Genomic DNA, 18,458 nt, shown 5'->3' with positions numbered 1-18,458 from the left:
AAAAGTTATGAAAGAATAGTTGAAAAGCATATTCTAAATTTTTAGTCAGAGGCTCAGACTTTGGAGGAAATTTCTCAGAATTCTGTTTCAAATACAGAAAAAAAATTCCACTAATCAGAAGTAAACACTAACACTAACTTATTTCTGTTGGCTCCTAAAATCATGAAACTTTATGACTTTATTCTAAATCTTAGTTTCTTGCTAACGGGGTCTAGTTAGCGGAGAAGGGCATTGATTGGCAGACTAATAGTCTCATGTTCGAATTCCCATGACACAATAGTCGTGTGTGTGAGAGAAATCTCCCTCCCTGACTATCACATATACTAAAAAAAATTTAGTTTCTTCATTTAATTAAAGGATTTTTTAGTAATTAAGAAAAAGATCTTACTTGTAGTTTGTCACCACCCAAACACCGATGTGAAACAACCCAAAAACTCGCGTACTGGATGGTCAAAATTCCACTCACTTCCTCATTCCCCCAACTCATATATAAACCCCCTCTTCCCCTGCCTCTCTCTTATACCCAGGAAAGACCGTTTCAAAGCTTTCCTTCATCACCCACATTTTCCCTCTCTTTCTCTTCGGTTTTCTCACCCTACCTTCTCTCCAAGCCCACCAACCCCTTTTCCCTCAAAAACTTATAAAACAATCGTTCATTAGTTTTATAATCCACCGAGCAATCCCGAGAAACTTTTTTTCTTTTTTGAATCTGAACCTCAAACTCTATTAATAAAACTCTCCATTCTGGTTTGGTTCAACATAAACCCAACATGCAGATCTCTTCAGTAAAGCTCAGAACCTCGACTTTCACATCCTCAGAGTTTTTGAACCAGAGGTGTTCGATAAAGGCTCAGTCTTTTTCACTACCCAGTTTTCAGAATGTCCAACAGAGTGTGAACCACTCATTCTCTTCTTCATTCAAACCCCTTCACATTTCTTCCACCGAGAGTTTCGCATTGGTGAGCAAAACCCAGCGAGTTACAGAGTGCAAGGCCTATGAGGCAGACAAGTCAAGACCTTTGAAGATCAACATTGAATTGCCGGACCAGCAGGCGGCCTCTCAGAGGTTCAAGATTGGTATATACTTTGCTACCTGGTGGGCTTTGAATGTGGTGTTCAATATCTACAACAAGAAGGTTTTGAATGTGTTTCCTTATCCATGGCTCACCTCCACTCTCTCACTCGCAACTGGGTCGCTCATGATGCTCATTTCTTGGGCCACCAGGATCGCTGAGGCCCCAAAAACTGATTTAGATTTCTGGAAGACTCTGTTTCCGGTAAGCAAAATTATGGTGCTTTTTCAGATCCTTACAGTTTGCTCTGTTTCCTCAGAGACTGTTTCTTTTCATAGTTTTTCCTTTGCAGCCAAACATGGCACTTGGGTTTTGGAATTCTGATTTCTTATTTACATTGGTTGGTTATGTGTGTGCAGGTTGCGGTGGCACATACAATTGGGCATGTAGCAGCGACTGTGAGTATGGCAAAGGTTGCGGTTTCGTTTACCCACATCATCAAGAGCAGTGAGCCTGCCTTCAGTGTATTGGTTTCACGGTTCTTGTTAGGTGAATCCTTTCCTCTGTCGGTTTACCTCTCTCTCTTTCCAATTATTGGAGGATGTGCGCTTGCTGCTATAACCGAGCTCAATTTCAACATGATTGGTCAGAAAACTTCTTAAATTCCACATTTTGATTCTACAATTTTGAAGGGTGTTAGTGGTTATGGTTTTAGAGTTTTGGTGGGTGTTAATTGTTCCGAGTACTAAATTATGCTGCTATGTGCATCAGGGTTCATGGGGGCTATGATATCGAACCTGGCATTCGTGTTCAGAAACATATTTTCGAAGAAAGGGATGAAGGGGAAGTCTGTCAGTGGTATGAACTACTATGCTTGTCTGTCTATGTTGTCTCTACTGATCCTAATACCATTTGCCATTGCCGTGGAGGGCCCCAAGGTGTGGGCCGCTGGATGGAACACAGCTCTTGCACAAATTGGTCCCAATTTTGTCTGGTAATTTTCAATTACCTGCAACAGTCTGTAAAATTGCTGCCTTTTCTGTTCTATTGTTTGTCCATGGTATTGGACTTATAATTGCTGATTTGGTAGCTTCGATATGTTTGATCATTTTCAGCAATTAACTATAGAGTTGAATGTAAAAGAGATATCTTGCATGGTTATAGACATAGAGGAGTATAATTCTAGACAATGAAGTTGGACTTCAGTTTCTCAAAATATTCTATCAGAAAAGCATATAATTTATATCTGTGGAAGAGTTGAAAATAAGATGGTATCATCTGCACAATTGGGTTTCAGAATTTCTTTCTTTAAGGTTTGGTGAGACAAATCTACCCAACCTGGCTAAGTGAATCAGGTGATTGTTTTTGTCCATTTAGTTGCTGCAGTAAATTGTATAGAAGGGCTAATCTGCTCATTTTGATCCTAAAGCCTTGAAAAGATTATTTAGTGCTTGTTTAAAGCACACTCCCTTCCTCCTAAACTGTTTTACTTATGAAATCTGTACATCTATATCTAAACAGGTGGGTGGCAGCCCAGAGTATCTTCTATCACTTGTATAATCAGGTTTCGTACATGTCATTAGATCAGATATCTCCCTTAACATTCAGCATTGGGAACACAATGAAACGGATATCCGTCATAGTCTCCTCCATCATTATCTTCCACACACCTGTTCAACCCGTCAATGCACTTGGAGCAGCCATTGCAATCCTTGGCACCTTCCTCTACTCACAGGTATGTTCCTCACCTTCTTATATAAGTGTTTTTTTAGGAATTGCAGATAACATAATTAGTTTCACATTGGATTTAAAACCATGAAATATGGGAAATATTAAGATTGGGACAGTTTGTGTTCCTCGTCCATACGCATTGAGTAGTTAAGTTGGAGATGATATCTGGAAGTTGTTATCTGGTCACATAAGAGCATCCACAATAGGCTCCCTAAACCACCTCCTTAGACAAATTTTAGGGAGGAATCATAAAAATGCAACTACAACCGTGTTCCCTATCCACCTACTAAAATAGGGAGTCCTCTAAGAGCTCCTAAATCTGAGGAGAGAGAAATGACTCCTAGTGGCTTCCTATAATTTAATGTTGCTTTATTTAATGAGTATTTCAAACCTTTATTTCATGCTTATTATTTTATTATTATTTTTTTAATAGAGATGGACCAATCAAAAAAGAGTTATAGCATTTATGACTCTCCAAATTATGGAGTATGGTTGGTGTTGAAATTTTTCAGAGAGCTCTTAAAATAGCTTTCTTCTATTTTTAGCCAAATTTTAGCTAAAAAAATAGAGAGCATCATTATGAATACTCTAAGCCCCTTATAGTTGATATCAATTGCCACCTCATGGATGATCAAAGTGCATAACCATGTAGCGTCACTTCATAAGCTGCATTTTTTTTTTAATGCGGAAAGAGGAAAACTACAAGCAAAAACCATAAGGGCACGCAGGCCCAATGGGTCCATAAAATTTGGGACAAAGTTTGTGCATTGTTTTTATTCTGCATACTTCGTGCCACTTGTCCAAACGGTGACAAGCCACTTGTCTATATGGTGACAAAAGAAACACCAGAAGCTGGCCTTCTAATTCTTCAAGGGCCACTAAACAAAAAGGGGGCAATCTTTCCTTTGTTTTTTTGCCTTTTTCAAGGCATGGTTAGATCACAATGGCATGTACAAGTGAACAACAGTGACACTTTCATTTAATATGGATGATTATAAAGTTTGATGTTTCATTTAAACCACCTAGTAAAATTACCAACTTCAAAGTTCTTATAGCGTGCTTGACTACCCTTTTGTGTAGTTATGGCTCCATTTGGCTGACAATTTCCTATTAACTTTGGGTGCAGGGCAAGCATTGAGGAATGTAAAGATGCCAAGTTGCTTGAAACATAAATGATGAAGAGAGACAAGAGATACTGAAGTGTTTTAACAATCTAACCATAGGGTATTTGAGTATGTTCAATTGAACTTCATTGTTTTTGGGTCATCAAGATCATAGTCATGGACCCATGGACTTGGTTTAAAAAATCATGCTCTGTTCCCCGGGATATGGTTTAATTAGATAGTAGGTTTCCTTCTGTTCACCGGTTGAGAGAAATTGTATTGTAGATTTTGTAGTAAATAAGAACAATGTTTGTTGAGGCCTTTGACCTTTTTGCGGCAGAATAATACTTGGAATTCCGATTTCAATTCTCAAGTAGACCCAATTTCTTTTGGTACAGTAAGACCCAAATCGATGAATGAACTTGGCCCGTTAAAACTGCCACAGTGGTCTGTGTCATATTAGACTTGTATATCAGGCCCAAGTCCTGACAGAGTACATTGGCACAAGCTCAACTTCTTTTATGGGTAGACAGATCAACTTTAAGCTTCATTGAACAAACTTGAGACGAGTTAGACCGGTTAGTTAAGGCATGAGTCCGTTTCCTTGTATTTAAGTTCAGATTTTCCCTTTCCACAGATTAGATTAATTTAAAGTAGTTTAACATTAAACAAACAAAACACAAACAAAAAGAATATAGCACAAGTATTCTTAACCATCAAAAAGTAGAAACAAAGAAAGATATTTTGATTCGAAAAACAGCCCCAACTCTAAATGCTATCAGCCCATCCACTCTTTTGTTACATAGAATTTAAGTGTCAATGTTGACCATGCCCTAATGATTTTGAGAGTAAAACAGTATCCAAGATATTTAACTATTTCGAGTCATATGATTGGTTTGGTGACCAGACGTTGGAGAATGCTGATCCATTAAAATGATGTGACTGTGGTACTGTACATGTTTCGAATTTCCTGCTTACAATTGGAGATGCATCCTTTTTCTATACTTCAGGTTTTGTCAACGTGATTATGATTTTGAGTTTTTTCTCGCTCACTAAAATGTCACATCTCTTCCTCTGGTCTTCATTTCAATTCCTTGTTTTCCAAAGACTGTTTGCTGATGCTTCTGATTACTGCTAGCAAATCGACCAATAATGGGGGCTTGTCAGTTAGTTGGTCCCATGCCTGCCACAGATGTTGCATCAAAACGGTAGTGCTTATTATTAAATAGGCTTCTTTCTCTGTGAACTTCATAAGTTCCAGTTTGATCAAAAAAAGAAAAGAAAAAAAACTATACTAATTCATTCATACTTCATCCTTTTAAGCATTGTTATGGAGAATTTGTCAGCACTTCATGCTGTCCTTGTGGTTGAGATGTGCTTTTCAATTCTCATAGAATCTCGTAATCACATATCTTTGAAAGGAAGCTCAGCTTCATCATCCCCTTTCCCAAGCAACTTTCTCTTTGGAACTGCATCCTCTTCTTACCAGGTATCTTGCCTTCTCTTATTATATATATACACGCAGGCAAGCAAGCAAGCGCGCACACACACACAGAATCAGTTTGTTTTAGTTATATATTGTCGTTTCTTCTTCATTATTTTTCTCAGTTTGAGGGAGCTTTTCTGACTGATGGTAAAGGCCTCAACAACTGGGATGTTTTCACTCATAAGCCTGGTTAGATTAATGCTTGTGTTTTACTCCTTTGAATTTGATGCTTTACTTTCCCTCACTCCGAAGGCCCCATTGTCTTTCAAATCCAATGGGAGAGTTATTTTGGCTTGTCACACTCACAGGTCATATCTCAGATGGAACTAATGGAGATATTGCTGTTGATCAGTACCATCTTTATCTGGTGAGCGAAGCTCTTGAATAAACCTTATTTGCATCTGCTTCTTCTCAATGATGATGACAACATTGCATGTCCATTAATCCCTTTTTTACTTTTTTCTTTTCTTTTTACAGTAATCATTAATAAGAAGAATTGCTTATCCTTCTTACTGTTTTGTTAAACTCGGAAATTGTGGGGCTGGAATTCTCTAATATCCTTCGTTAACCCACCTCAAGCACAAGACTTTATCCGAGTTGGATTTGCACCCCAGATTCTTTAAACAATTGCAGTTTTCATTCTTTTACATACAGAAACAGAGTCCATCATGTGTTGTGTATTTTCCCTTTTTCTTCACTAGGCAAGGCAACTAAGGGTTTACTAAGGAGCTGGTCCCATAAAGAGATGCCAAATTTCCTTGTGTATATAAATGAATGGTATTAAATGTGGGAATGACTAAATACTAGCGGTTAATATGTTAAGAGCATCTATAATGGGCTCCCTAAACCACTTTCTTAGACAAATTTTAGAGAGGATTTGGAAAAATACAACTCCAATCATGCTCCCTATTCCGGGATCGTTAGGGGTTTTGTTTCTAAGAACTCACGAGCAACTTCCCAGTGGGTCACCCATCCTGAGATTGCTCTAGCCCCAACTCGCTTAACTTCGGAGTTCCCATGACTCCGAAGCCAGTGAGCTTCCAAAAGGCCTTGTGCTAGATGAAGATGGGTATGAACATATAAGGCACATCACCCTCTCTCCGTTGGTCAATGTAGTATGTTACAGTTTGGTATGACGGACTGTCATGGACTGGACTAAATCCTGGGACTTTCTTGGATTAGTTCGGATTGGTCTAAGCTGGATTAAATACTAACCTACGTTTGGTGCTGCATTGGACTAAGAAGCTGGATTGTTAAAATAGTAAAGACCTATGTTTGGTGCTGAGTCGGACTATAAAAAAAATTATTTAAATATTTAAATATAATAATTTACATGTTTAATGCTGTTTTATTTAATGAGTATTTCAAATCTTTAATTAATGTTAATTAATTTTTATATTATTTTTTAATAGAGATGGACCAATTAAAAAAGAATTATAGCATTTATGACTCCCTAAACTAGATAGCATAATTGAAGTTTAAATTTTATGGGGAGCTCCTAAAATAACTTTTATATGTTTTTAGCTAAAAATTTAACTGAAAAATAGAGAGCATGATTGTGGATGCTCTAAATCCTTCCAAATTCTGGATATAGACAGGTGATTAAGAGCCTGGACCACCCCTCAGAATCTTAGGATGGAACAATAAATTTTGCTCAGACCAAAAATAGAAAAACTAATGAGATTATAAACCCCACCCCAGTTGTCATTGTCCTCCAATTATTCATGGGAATTTCTGGTGGATAGTTTATCAATTGATTTGAGCTAGTAAGATCATTACCGTTCGAAATGTATGTGTCCAAGTCGGAATTAGAGCGGCAGAACAATTGGTGTGGACATTGAAACTTTTCATGGCTCTAGATAAAACAATAATGTGTGTCGACTTTTATTGCTAATCTGGATTAGATGTGCTGATAATCCTGTCCTGCTTTGCCGTTCCTATGAAAAATCAGGAAGATTTAGATCTCATGAGTTACATTGGAGTCGATTCGTACCGGTTTTCTATATCATGGGCAAGAGTTCTACCCAGTAAGTTTTTTCATTCCTTCAGAGAGTGTCCACTTTGATTAATAGCATTCAATGTTCTCATATCTAAGTCACTTGTATTGTAACTTTGAACCAGAAGGAAGATTTGGAAAACTGAACAGAGCCGGCATTGACCACTATAACAAGTTCATCGACGATCTTCTGAGCAGAGGTCTTCTTTGTTACCATTGTTGATGTGATCATCCAATTCATTTTTGCTGTTTTACTTGGTCAAAAATCATCACAGTTTGATTGATCACATAACTTCTAGTTCTTGAACAAATATGACAAATATTTAAGTACTTCCTCAACAATATCCATGTCCTGTTCTAGGGATCCAGCCATTCGTGACATTGTCTCATTACGACATTCCTCAGGAACTTGAAGACAAATATGGAGCTTGGCTAAGCCCCAAAGTGCAGTATGTAGCAAGATTCCCCATCTGTCTTAACAAGTTACTAATAAGCAAGAACTATGGGATGTAATTTAATTTGATTTTGCAGGGAGGATTTCAAATATTATGCAAATGCATGTTTCAAATTATTTGGAGACAGAGTTAAGTACTGGGTGACTTTCAATGAGCCCAATGTTGTAGTTATTCGTGGCTATAGGTCAGGGATTTACCCACCATCTCGTTGCTCTAGCCCATTTGGGAATTGTACTAGTGGGAATTCAGAGAAGGAGCCTTTCATTGCAGCTCATAACATCATTCTATCCCACGCAGCTGCTGTGAATATATACCGAACCCAATACCAGGTTTTCAACAATGTCCTGTCTTCATCAAATTTGTAGGTTTAAGATTGATCCGTGAGTAGAATTGATTCGGCTTTGTTCTAATGCATGTCTTTTACACTCAGAAAAAACAAGGAGGTAGCATTGGAATGATCATGAATGCTGTATGGTATGAACCCATCAGCAACTCATTAGAAGACAAGTTGGCAGCTGAGAGGGCTCAATCTTTCTACTTGAACTGGTAAGAAGTTTCTCATATTTCTCTGGCTATACATCCATACTGAAGCATGGTCACACAACAACGAAAATGTTTAATGCAGGTTCTTAGACCCAATTGTACATGGGAAATATCCTGCCGAAATGCAGGAGATTCTAGGAGCTGATTTGCCTATATTTTCAGAATCTGATGTGGAGATGCTGAGGAAGAACAGATTAGATTTCATTGGCATCAACCACTATACCAGCTTTTACATAAAAGACTGTATCTTTTCGGAATGTGAACCAGGACCAGGAGCTTCAAGGACGGAGGGTTTTGCTTTGCGAACCGCAGAAAAAGATGGAGTCTTCCTTGGAGAACCAGTACGTAATATCTCATCTTGTCATCATCACTACAACACTTAATTTCTGCAATTTACCCAAACATTTTGTTGATGTAGACTTCGGTTGACTGGCTGTATGTGTACCCTCAAGGAATGGACAAGATTGTAACCTACGTAAAAGACAGATACAATAATACACCAATCTTCATCACAGAAAATGGTAAGGTGTAAAATCATATATTTTATTAAAACTGACCCCTACCCTCCCCAAAATACAGCCAGTCAAATATTGGATCCGGAAAAAGATTCTTATATCATTGGACTGGGTCTTGTAGGGTTTGGTGAGACTGAGGTTTCGAATTTCACCAATGAAGAATTACTCAATGATGTCAAGAGAGTGAAGTACATGAGGTCCTACTTACATGCACTAGCAGAAGCAATGAGGTATGCCCCCCTCATCTGCCCAAGGCATATGGGGCCTCTTGCATTTAGTTATTGAACTTTAGGTTACACTCAGCTATCATTGTCACCAAGCGAGTGCACGCAACGTTCCTCTCTTAATAATCAATCATGTCACCACTGCATACAATTATTGGATGCAATAATTTCATGGTAATAACACTCTGGTGTTTTGCGCACAGTTCAAATGTGGTGGAAACTAATTGAATTTTTGATAATATGGTCAGGAAGGGAGCAGATGTAAGAGGGTACTTCGTGTGGTCGTTGCTTGACAATTTCGAGTGGACCAGTGGATATACTGTTCGGTTTGGACTTCACTATGTCGATTATGCCACTCTCAAAAGAACTCAAAGACTCTCAGCGGATTGGTACAAACAATTTATTTCTAATCATACGGTGCAAATTTTAAGTGCCACAGCATGATCAAGAAAATCAATGTAGAGAGCACTCAACAGTAGCAATCTTTTTAATCAATGAATAAAGCCATTAGAGTAGTGTGCGCGCCGCCTTACACTAGAGTTTGATCCTCCTCCAAGTAGTTTATAATATCGTGTCCGTCAAAAAATAAAGCCATCTTCCCAGTCATATAGTGTATATCTTCCCAGTCATATAGAATGATGAAGAGAGACAATACTATACTGAAGTGTTTAACAATCAAAACACAGGGTATCTGATCATCAAGATCATAGCCATGGACTTGGTTAAAAAAATCATGCTCTGTTCTGCGGGATATGGTTTAATTAGACAATTGTATTGTAGGTTTCCTTCTGTTCACCGGTTGGAAAAATTGTATTGTAGATTTTGTAGTAAATAAGAACAATGTATGAATTGATGTATGAACTGGCCCGGTCGAATTGAGTATAGCCGCACGGTTATATATTTAAAATATTCTATTTATGGAGTATACCGTGCGGCTATACTGTTAAAATCTTCTACGTATAGAGTATAGCCGCGGTGCTATGCCTTTAAAATATTTTATTTATAGAGTATAGCCGGCCGGCTATACTGTTAAAATATTTTATTAATGGAGTATAGCCGCGCGGCTGTACATTTAAAATATTCTACGTATATTTTTAGTTCGGCTATACTCTTAAAATATTCTATGTATGGAGTATAGCCGTCCGGCTATACTGTTAAATTATACTATTTATCGAGTATAACCGTTCGGATACACGTTTAAAATATACTATTTATCGAGTATAGCCAAGCGGCTATACGCTTTAAAATATACAAATCAACTTTATCTGTCATTAGTTTTTTGTATAGCAAATACAGATCAAGATAGAATCTGAAACTATATTACAAGTGAAGAGATAAAATGACAGATAAAGAAGAGGAATGGGCTAACACAGCAGCATGATGGGGAGATCTCTTTGATGCGACTTTTGTGGTGCATGCATGTTTTAATTGCTCCTGCTTCATCCAAATGTTCCCATGATGCCATCTCTTTTTTATACTTTTTTAATGGTTTTGTCAACGTGATTATGATTATTTTGAGTTTATTCTCGCTCGCTAATGTTACATCTCTTCCTTTTGTCTTCATTTCAATTGCTTGCTTTCCAAAGACCATTGTTAGCATATATATATATATATATACCATCCGACCATTGCTGATGCTTCTGTTTAGCAAATCGAACAGTATCAATTAGTTGGTTCCATTCCACGTCTGCCACAGATGTTGGATCAAAATGGCAATGCTTATTATTAAATAGACCTCTTTCTCTGTGAAACTTCATAAGTTGCATTTTATCACAAAAATTAAAAAAAAACGAAAAACTATTTCTACCTTCATACTTTCAAGCATTGTTATGGAAAAAATTTCAGCACTTCATGCTGTCCTTGTGGTTGAGATGTGCTTTTCAATTCTCATAGTGTCTTGTAATCACATATCTTTGAGAGGAAGCTCAGCTTCATCATCCCTTTTCCCAAGCAACTTCCTCTTTGGAACTGCATCCTCTTCTTACCAGGTATCTAGCCTTCTCTTCTTTACACACACACAGAATCAGTTTGTTTTAGTTATAAATTTTCATTTCTTCTTCATTATTTTTATCAGTTTGAGGGAGCTTTTCTGAATGATGGTAAAGGCCTCAACAACTGGGATGTTTTTACTCATAAGCCTGGTTAGATTAATGCTTCTGTTTTACTCCCTTTGAATTTGATGCTTTACTTTCCCTCATTCCCAAGGCCCCCATTGTCTTTCAAATCCAATGGTAGAGTTATTTTGGCTTGTCACACTCACAGGTCATATCTCAGATGGAACTAATGGAGATATTGCTGTTGATCAGTACCATCTTTATCTGGTTAGCTAGGCTCTTGAATAAACCTTATTTGCATCTACTTCTTCTCAATGGTGATGACAATATTGCAGGTCTATTATTTTCAGTTTTACGTCAAATGCAGACATATTATTAATATTCCATTAATCCATTCAGTCCAGAAGCTAATTAAAAAAAATTAAGAAGAATAGCTTTAAAATCCTCTGATATCTTTCTTACTGTTTTGTTAAACTTGAAATTAATTGTAGGGGCTGGACTACTAAATTCTTCTTTAACCCAGCTCAAGCACAATACCTTATACGAGACAATTGCAGAATTCATTTTTTTACATCCAGAAACAGAATCCATCTTGTGTTGTGTATTTTTACCTTTTTACTTCACTCCATTTGCTACTAATGGATGTGGTCCCATAAAGAGACATGCCAAATCTCCTTGTCTATATACATAATGGTATTAAAATGAGGGAATGGTTAAAATGCTGGTGGTTGGTTAATATGTTGAATCCTTCCAAGTTTTGGATATGGACAGCTGATTGTAATTTGTAAGCCTGGACCACCCCTCAGAATCTGATGATGGAACGATAGATTATCATCAGAAATAAAGAAATAATGAGATTATCAACCCCACCCAGTTGACTCATTGTCCTGTACCTCTTGTCGCTTGTATTCCATTTGTATATAGAGTTTTGGGAATTTCCGGTGGATAGTTTATCAACTGATTTGAGCTAGTGAGATCATTACCGTTGGAAGTGTACGTGTCCAAGTCTGAATTGTTAGAGCAGCTGAACAATTGGTGTGGACATTGAAACTTTTCATGGCTCTAGATAAAACAATAATGTGTGTGACTTTTATGGCTAATCTAAATTAGATATGCTGATAATCCTGTCCTGCTTTGCCATTCCTATGAAAAAACAGGAAGATTTAGATCTCATGAGTTACATTGGAGTCAATAGTTACCGGTTTTCTATATCATGGGCACGAGTTCTACCCAGTAAGTTATTTCATTCCTTCAGAAAGTGTCAACTTTGATTAATAGCATCCAATGTTCTCATCTCTAAGTCACTTGTATTACAACTTTGACCCAGAAGGACGATTTGGAGAAGTGAATAGAGCCGGCATTGATCACTATAACAAGTTCATTGACACTCTTCTGCGCAGAGGTCTTCTTTGGTTTTATTGTTTATGTGTTCATCCAATTCATTGTTTCTGCATTAGTTCTTGAACAAATATGACAAATATTTAATTCCTTCCTCAATAATCTCCATGTCCTGTTCTAGGGATCCAGCCGTTCCTGACATTGACTCATTACGACATTCCTCAAGAACTTGAAGACATATATGGAGCTTGGCTAAGTCCCAAAGTGCAGTATGTAGCAAGATTCCCCCATTTGTCTTAACAACTCACTAATAAGCAGTAACTATAAAGGGATGTAATTCAATTTAATTTTGCAGGGAGGATTTCAAACATTATGCAAATATATGTTTCAAATTCTTTGGAGACAGAGTTAAGTACTGGGTAACTTTCAATGAGCCCAATGTTGCAGTTATTCATGGCTATAGATCAGGGATTTACCCCCCATCTCGTTGCTCTAGCCCATTTGGGAATTGTACTGGTGGGGATTCAGAGAAGGAGCCTTTCATTGCAGCTCATAACATCATTCTATCCCATGCAGCTGCTGTGAATATATACCGAACCAAATACCAGGTTTTCAACAATGTCCTGTCTTCATCAAATTTGTAGGTTCAAGATTAATTCGTGAGTAAAATCGGTTCGGCTTTGTTCTAATGCATGCCTTTTACACTCAGAAAAAACAAGGAGGTAGCATTGGAATGGTCATGAATGCTGTGTGGTTTGAACCCATCAGCAACTCCTTAGAAGACAAGTTAGCAGCAGAGAGGGCTCAATCTTTCTATATGAACTGGTAATAAGAAGTTTCTCATGTAATATTTCTCTAGCTATACATCCATACTGAAGCATGGTCATACAACAACGAAAATGTTCAATGCAGGCTCTTAGACCCAATTGTGCATGGGAGATATCCTGCAGAAATGCATGAGATTCTGGGAGCTGATTTGCCTATATTTTCAGAATCTGATGTGGAGATGCTGAGGAAGAACAGATTAGACTTCATTGGCATCAACCATTATACCAGCTTTTACGTAAAAGACTATCTTTTCTGCATGTGAACCAGGACCAGGAGCTTCAAGGACGGAGGGTTTCCCTTTGCAAACCGCAGAAAAAGATGGAGTCTTCCTTGGAGAACCAGTATGTAATCTCTCATCTCATTATCATTACCACAACAACACTTAATTTCTTGTGCAATTTACCTAAGCTTTTTGTTGATGTAGACTTCAGTTGACTGGCTGTATGTGTACCGTCAAGGAATGGACAAGATTGTAACCTACGTAAAAGACAGATACAATAATACACCAATCTTCATCACAGAAAATGGTAAGGTGTAAAGTCATATATTTGATTAAAACTGACCCCTACCCTCCCCAAAATACAGCCAGTCAAATATTGGATCCGGAAAAAGATTCTTATATCATTGGACTGAGTATTGTAGGGTTTGGTGAGACTGAGATTTCGAATTCCACCAATGAAGAATTACTCAATGATGCCAAGAGAGTGGAGTACATGAGGTCCTACTTGCATGCACTAGCAGAAGCAATGAGGTATGCCCTCAACTGCCCAAGGCAAATGGGACGTCTTGCATTTAGTTCTTGAACTTTAAGTTGCACTCAGCTATCATTGTCACCAAATGAGTGCATGCAATGTTCCTCTCATAATAATCGATTACGTGATCACTGCATACACTCCTTGGATAATAATTTTCTCTCATAATAATCGATTATGTTCCTCTCATAATAATTTTCTCTATATATATGGTAGTGACATTGTGGTGTTTTGCAAACAGTTCAAATGTGGTGGAAAACTAATTGAATTTTTGATAATATGATCAGGAAAGGAGCAGATGTAAGAGGGTACTTCGTGTGGTCATTGCTTGACAATTTTGAGTGGACCAGTGGATATACTGTTCGTTTTGGACTTCGCCATGTTGATTATGCCACTCTCAAGAGAACTCAAAGACTCTCAGCGGCTTGGTACAAAAAATTTATTTCTAATCATACGGTGCAAATTTTAAGTGCCACAGCATGATCAAGAAAATCAATGTAGTGACCACTCAAGAGCAGCTATCTTTTTAATCAATCAATAAAGCCATTACTTCCCAATCATATAGTTTACATATTACGGGTACAATCTATCTTGTAATTCTAGAAATCAAACATACGAAACAGACAGGCACCCTAACTCTAGCAAACGGAAAAGACCATACCATGTAATTGATTGGCATCCCCCTTTTCTAAATTTATTGACACCTCCACCAAGGAGCTCTAGCCTCAAAAGTGTGCTTCCCATCATCCCATGATATCTGACATGCTTGAAGACCAATAGCAACATTAGGTTCCTTTCCATGCCGTGCAATCCACTCTGCGACGGCTGTTTCTTTATCATTTTCAGTAGTATAATGCTTCTTATATTGGCCAAACGGGTTCAGTCCAGGACTTTCCATCTCTGCAACTGCAGCTGGCATGTACATGGAATCACCTACTATAGGTGCACCGCAGGCTGCCAGTTGCGCTCGAACCTGCATTGTAAATGTAGTTATTTCCAAAGCAATAATCCAAATCTGATCTTACTTGTAACACCAACTAATAATACAATCGTCCATACTCTTTTAATCTTTAATTCTTGAGTAGTCAATGACAAAACTAAATGAAACAGAAGGCAATAACCATGACAGAGTCGAGCAATGCGTCCCTTGTGCCAAAGAACCTAAAAATCACGGTTTTCTGAACAGTTAATTGATATATCACTTTTCCACAATCTTGAAACTACTGAAATTTCTGCCTTTTGAAGTATTATATATACTCTTGAGGCAGCTGGACCTCTCTTTAAAATCAAAAGGTAGTTTCATCCAGGAGGCACAACTTATTTCCTCCTTTTGGCCCAATCAGAAGCCACTATTAAGAAGACAGTATCTCAGAGATCTCAGAGAAACAAATTGAGGGAGTGGTCACCATCTTGCTCCAAATAGAGTGGGAAAAGAAAATGATACTAATTAAATTCATATATTAGTACAATCTTTTGCTCCTTACCTGATGAGTCCGCCCAGTCAAAAGGTTGATTTTACATTCATATGCATAATCCTTTGAAGGCCACCCACAGTCTTCAACACAATATTTCTCTTCAACGACAGCATTTGGCCAGGGAACCTCCTTGCATTCCATGACCTCAAGTTGACACAAACTCCACCTTTCAATGAAATCTGCATGCCACAACTTTTTGAGCATCATCCAGAAGGAGAGGAGTTTCCTATCAAGCATAGAAGTCTCATAGTGTATAACTTTTATTTTCTTTTTCAGGTTACATTCATAAAGTATCTTTCATCAATTGAGTTTGTGAAGAAAATATCTTTGATGTTGTAGCCACAATGTTACAGTAAGTAAAAGAAAGCTTTATACTCTGTCTAGTTTCAATGCAATTAATGAGTACTTAAATTAGTTTTTAAACAACATTTATATAAAAGAAAATGAAACATAATCCTAAAGCTTGTTTTTAACAACAGCCTGTCTAGGTGAATCATCTCACCAAATGCCTGTGGAAAGTAATGGTTTCCTAATTTTACATACAAGTAGCACAAACTGAAGTCATCATTTCAGTTCCAACAAGGAAAACAGAAAAGGAAATATAATTTGCAAAACAATGTGGTGAGAAGGTAATGACTTTAAGTACTTGACGCATTCAAAATGAAACTACTCAAACTCCAAACTAATTTCAATGCAGTGCTAGAAATAGATTATTACCTTCTGAAATGAGTCTAGGAGCCACATTAATTGGACGCATGTAGTGAGTAATTATTCCAGTTGGTACAGGAGCAGCAGCAAGAGCAAGGTAAAGCTTCTTCACTTTTTTCTCCTAGGTATAAGCAAAGAAAAATAAACTTAATGACCTAAGAAGATGGAGCTCGGGGTTGGACTGCAGCAATAAGGAACCACTCAGATTCATAGTTATATAGCAGCTGGCCTCCCCCTCCCTGTAATTAAGGCTAGTTCAATCTAATATACGCCAATGTATGGTATTGCAAAACTTACTCTGATTTTTCCATGAAAAACTGAGCAATACTCCTTGGTTCTAGCTAAGACAACACTGTAAGTGAGTTAGTACTGTAGTATTTATACCACAACCTCTACGTCTCAACAAAAACCAGGACAAGAACTAACATAATATACCATACCATCCTTCTGTACAATTATCAATCTGATGTGTAGTATTCAGGGGGGTTGTAAGTCCCAAGGCACGAGTAGCAAAGGTTGCACAACTTTCTTCGATGTTGTCTGTAGTTCCTCCTACCTGAAAAATTTTTGCCATAAAATCATAGTAGTAAGCAACTAATTAACTATTCAAAAGAAAAATATTTGATAATGCCATAAAAAGAAATGACAAAACACATGATTCTGAAATGATACGTACTGTTGTACCAGCAGGTTTGTCCAAAACCACAAATTCTTCAGATACAGCTATAATTCTTGATTTCCAGTCAATGTCATAGCACCTGATCAAAATCTTCATGTGAACAAGAATTTCACTTGTAAAAATGATGATAGACCTGTCAAATATTGTGTTCTACCTAGGAAAACGTTTTGGGTGTACATGCACACGTAAGTATGTTCCAGCTTCAACAAATTCGTCTGCATGTGTTATCCGGAAAGTTTTCTGCGCTTCTCTTACAGTTTTTCCTTTGATCGAAGCTCTATTCTTTAGTACTGATGGTGCTGTAACTTCTTTAAATACCCTCATTTGCTCTGGGGTTGCGGTTGGAGGAGGCTTTGGACATACAAGGGCATAATACACAGCTCCAAAATGGATGAGATCTGCAACAAACCTTCAAAGAATGAAATTTTTTCTATTTATCACCTGAACTTGATAATGACATAAATCATATGCCATACATCAACTGAAAACAATGAGAATACAAAAGAACAGCACTCACTGAGGAGGAAGATCCAGAGTTTTACAGATATATTCTAGAACAGGCCCCCCTTCTGAAACAACCAAGTGCTCAACTCTTGGTGGTCCATTGTGTGAGGGACATGGAAGCAAGCGAGTATATTCAGGGTAGCTGAAAGAAGATATGCTATCCAAGTCAGTAAACCAAAAGAGTAGGCACTAAAAAGGTAACTACATAAAGAATGTATAGTTTCTCATTGGTTAGGACGAAAAAGGGCAGAAATAAGTGCTAAATGTACCATTGCATACCCTTTTTTAAAACAAAAGTTGGGGAATAAAAAGGATGCTTTGAGATTCTCAAGCCATAAACAATGAGGAAATTAAATAACTTAGAATTTCATGAAATGTAGTTTCACTCAGTTTTAGTTAAAGCATCTACTTTCAAGTTTTAACCAATCCATATGCCGAAATTGCAGATACCCAACAACATATAAGCAGTAAACATTAAAAACTTTGGATTCCAGCATCTTCATTTCCAATCAAAGTGCACCAAATTTTGACCAGTTTAGTAAAATGCTCACTTTCAGCAAAAGAATACAAAAACAAAAAATTAAGCTAAAATCTCAGGCATTAAAGTTGGAAAATTTGAAGGTACCCGTTTACAGAAGAAACGGCAGTTGGTTGGGTAACGTCTTGTTTCAAGGATTCGCATGCAAACGTAGTTCGTTTCTTTGAACTCCGAGAAAAACAAGCCACCTTAACATGCTTGTAGTTGTTGGCGTGTTCACTGAGAGCAACATGGGTGAGTGCTAACGTGCGCACAAGTGCCACTGGCGCACTGAAACTCCGGCAACCACTGGCCAACATTGAGGTAAAGCTCACAGACCCCATCTTCCCTCCAAGCCAGAAGCTGAAAGTACAACTACCGCGGTGCTTGAGGTGATTTTGAGGCGAGGTTTAACTGAGATTTTGATTTCAGAAATTCGGGTACGAGTCGGGTTTTAACATTGCAAAGGGCCAGGTCCGTGAAACATGACCCAAGTTCGACCCACCACTGATTGGGCCTCTGTTACAAGAAAGCAAA

General features: G+C 37.7%; 4 protein-coding genes across 5 annotated transcripts; 3 read left to right on the top strand and 1 right to left on the bottom strand.

Moving 5' to 3' along the window:
- Positions 1 to 443: 443 nt before the first annotated feature.
- On the top strand, positions 444 to 4,164 carry LOC117626271 (glucose-6-phosphate/phosphate translocator 2, chloroplastic). Its single transcript, XM_034357943.1, has 5 exons — positions 444 to 1,277; positions 1,433 to 1,658; positions 1,785 to 2,007; positions 2,535 to 2,748; positions 3,871 to 4,164. The coding sequence occupies exons 1-5, from the start codon at positions 771 to 773 to the stop codon at positions 3,880 to 3,882; spliced, it is 1,182 nt and encodes a 393-aa protein (XP_034213834.1). The 5' UTR covers positions 444 to 770; the 3' UTR covers positions 3,883 to 4,164.
- A 973-nt stretch (positions 4,165 to 5,137) lies between these two features.
- On the top strand, positions 5,138 to 9,927 carry LOC117626270 (beta-glucosidase 45-like). 2 transcript variants are annotated; one of them, XM_034357942.1, is made up of 12 exons: positions 5,138 to 5,336; positions 5,456 to 5,522; positions 5,654 to 5,700; positions 7,285 to 7,360; positions 7,455 to 7,529; positions 7,691 to 7,778; positions 7,861 to 8,113; positions 8,215 to 8,330; positions 8,410 to 8,668; positions 8,746 to 8,848; positions 8,964 to 9,072; positions 9,315 to 9,927. In XM_034357942.1, the coding sequence occupies exons 1-12, from the start codon at positions 5,178 to 5,180 to the stop codon at positions 9,508 to 9,510; spliced, it is 1,548 nt and encodes a 515-aa protein (XP_034213833.1). In that variant the 5' UTR covers positions 5,138 to 5,177; the 3' UTR covers positions 9,511 to 9,927. The 2 variants fall into 2 exon arrangements, with proteins under 2 accessions (XP_034213833.1, XP_034213832.1); XM_034357941.1 differs by having other exon boundaries at positions 5,642 to 5,700.
- A 2,325-nt stretch (positions 9,928 to 12,252) lies between these two features.
- On the top strand, positions 12,253 to 14,547 carry LOC117624675 (beta-glucosidase 47-like). Its single transcript, XM_034356065.1, is given in 10 exon segments — positions 12,253 to 12,353; positions 12,448 to 12,522; positions 12,640 to 12,727; positions 12,814 to 13,066; positions 13,168 to 13,283; positions 13,371 to 13,535; positions 13,537 to 13,627; positions 13,711 to 13,813; positions 13,929 to 14,037; positions 14,326 to 14,547. Coding segments are annotated over 10 exon segments (1,284 nt in total). The 5' UTR covers positions 12,253 to 12,265; the 3' UTR covers positions 14,522 to 14,547.
- Positions 14,522 to 18,348, bottom strand: LOC117624674 (RNA pseudouridine synthase 6, chloroplastic). Its single transcript, XM_034356064.1, has 9 exons — positions 18,030 to 18,348; positions 17,418 to 17,546; positions 17,055 to 17,309; positions 16,898 to 16,979; positions 16,662 to 16,777; positions 16,519 to 16,573; positions 16,231 to 16,342; positions 15,523 to 15,692; positions 14,522 to 15,011 (listed from the first exon to the last, which is right to left on the bottom strand). Exons 1-9 carry the CDS (start codon positions 18,263 to 18,265, stop codon positions 14,733 to 14,735), a joined length of 1,434 nt encoding a protein of 477 aa, XP_034211955.1. The 5' UTR covers positions 18,266 to 18,348; the 3' UTR covers positions 14,522 to 14,732.
- Positions 18,349 to 18,458: the final 110 nt, after the last annotated feature.

Source organism: Prunus dulcis, chromosome 4 (assembly GCF_902201215.1).
Source record: "Prunus dulcis chromosome 4, ALMONDv2, whole genome shotgun sequence".
Lineage (NCBI taxonomy): Eukaryota > Viridiplantae > Streptophyta > Magnoliopsida > Rosales > Rosaceae > Prunus > Prunus dulcis.
The sequence above is the reverse complement of the archived record's forward strand: the minus strand, read 5'-3'. Positions and strand labels throughout refer to the sequence as shown.

Coding starts and splice junctions, on each gene's coding strand:
- LOC117626271 (XM_034357943.1), top strand. CDS start 771: ATGCAGATCTCTTCAGTAAAGCTCAGAACCTCGACTTTCACATCCTCA. Junction 1,278..1,432: donor TCTGGAAGACTCTGTTTCCG/GTAAGCAAAATT, acceptor ATGTGTGTGCAG/GTTGCGGTGGCACATACAAT. Junction 1,659..1,784: donor GCTCAATTTCAACATGATTG/GTCAGAAAACTT, acceptor TATGTGCATCAG/GGTTCATGGGGGCTATGATA.
- LOC117626270 (XM_034357941.1), top strand. CDS start 5,178: ATGGAGAATTTGTCAGCACTTCATGCTGTCCTTGTGGTTGAGATGTGC. Junction 8,114..8,214: donor TATACCGAACCCAATACCAG/GTTTTCAACAAT, acceptor TTTTACACTCAG/AAAAAACAAGGAGGTAGCAT. Junction 9,073..9,314: donor GCACTAGCAGAAGCAATGAG/GTATGCCCCCCT, acceptor TAATATGGTCAG/GAAGGGAGCAGATGTAAGAG.
- LOC117624674 (XM_034356064.1), bottom strand. CDS start 18,265: ATGGGGTCTGTGAGCTTTACCTCAATGTTGGCCAGTGGTTGCCGGAGT. Junction 17,547..18,029: donor GCCGTTTCTTCTGTAAACGG/GTACCTTCAAAT, acceptor ATCTTCTTTCAG/CTACCCTGAATATACTCGCT. Junction 16,778..16,897: donor ACAAACCTGCTGGTACAACA/GTACGTATCATT, acceptor AAAATTTTTCAG/GTAGGAGGAACTACAGACAA.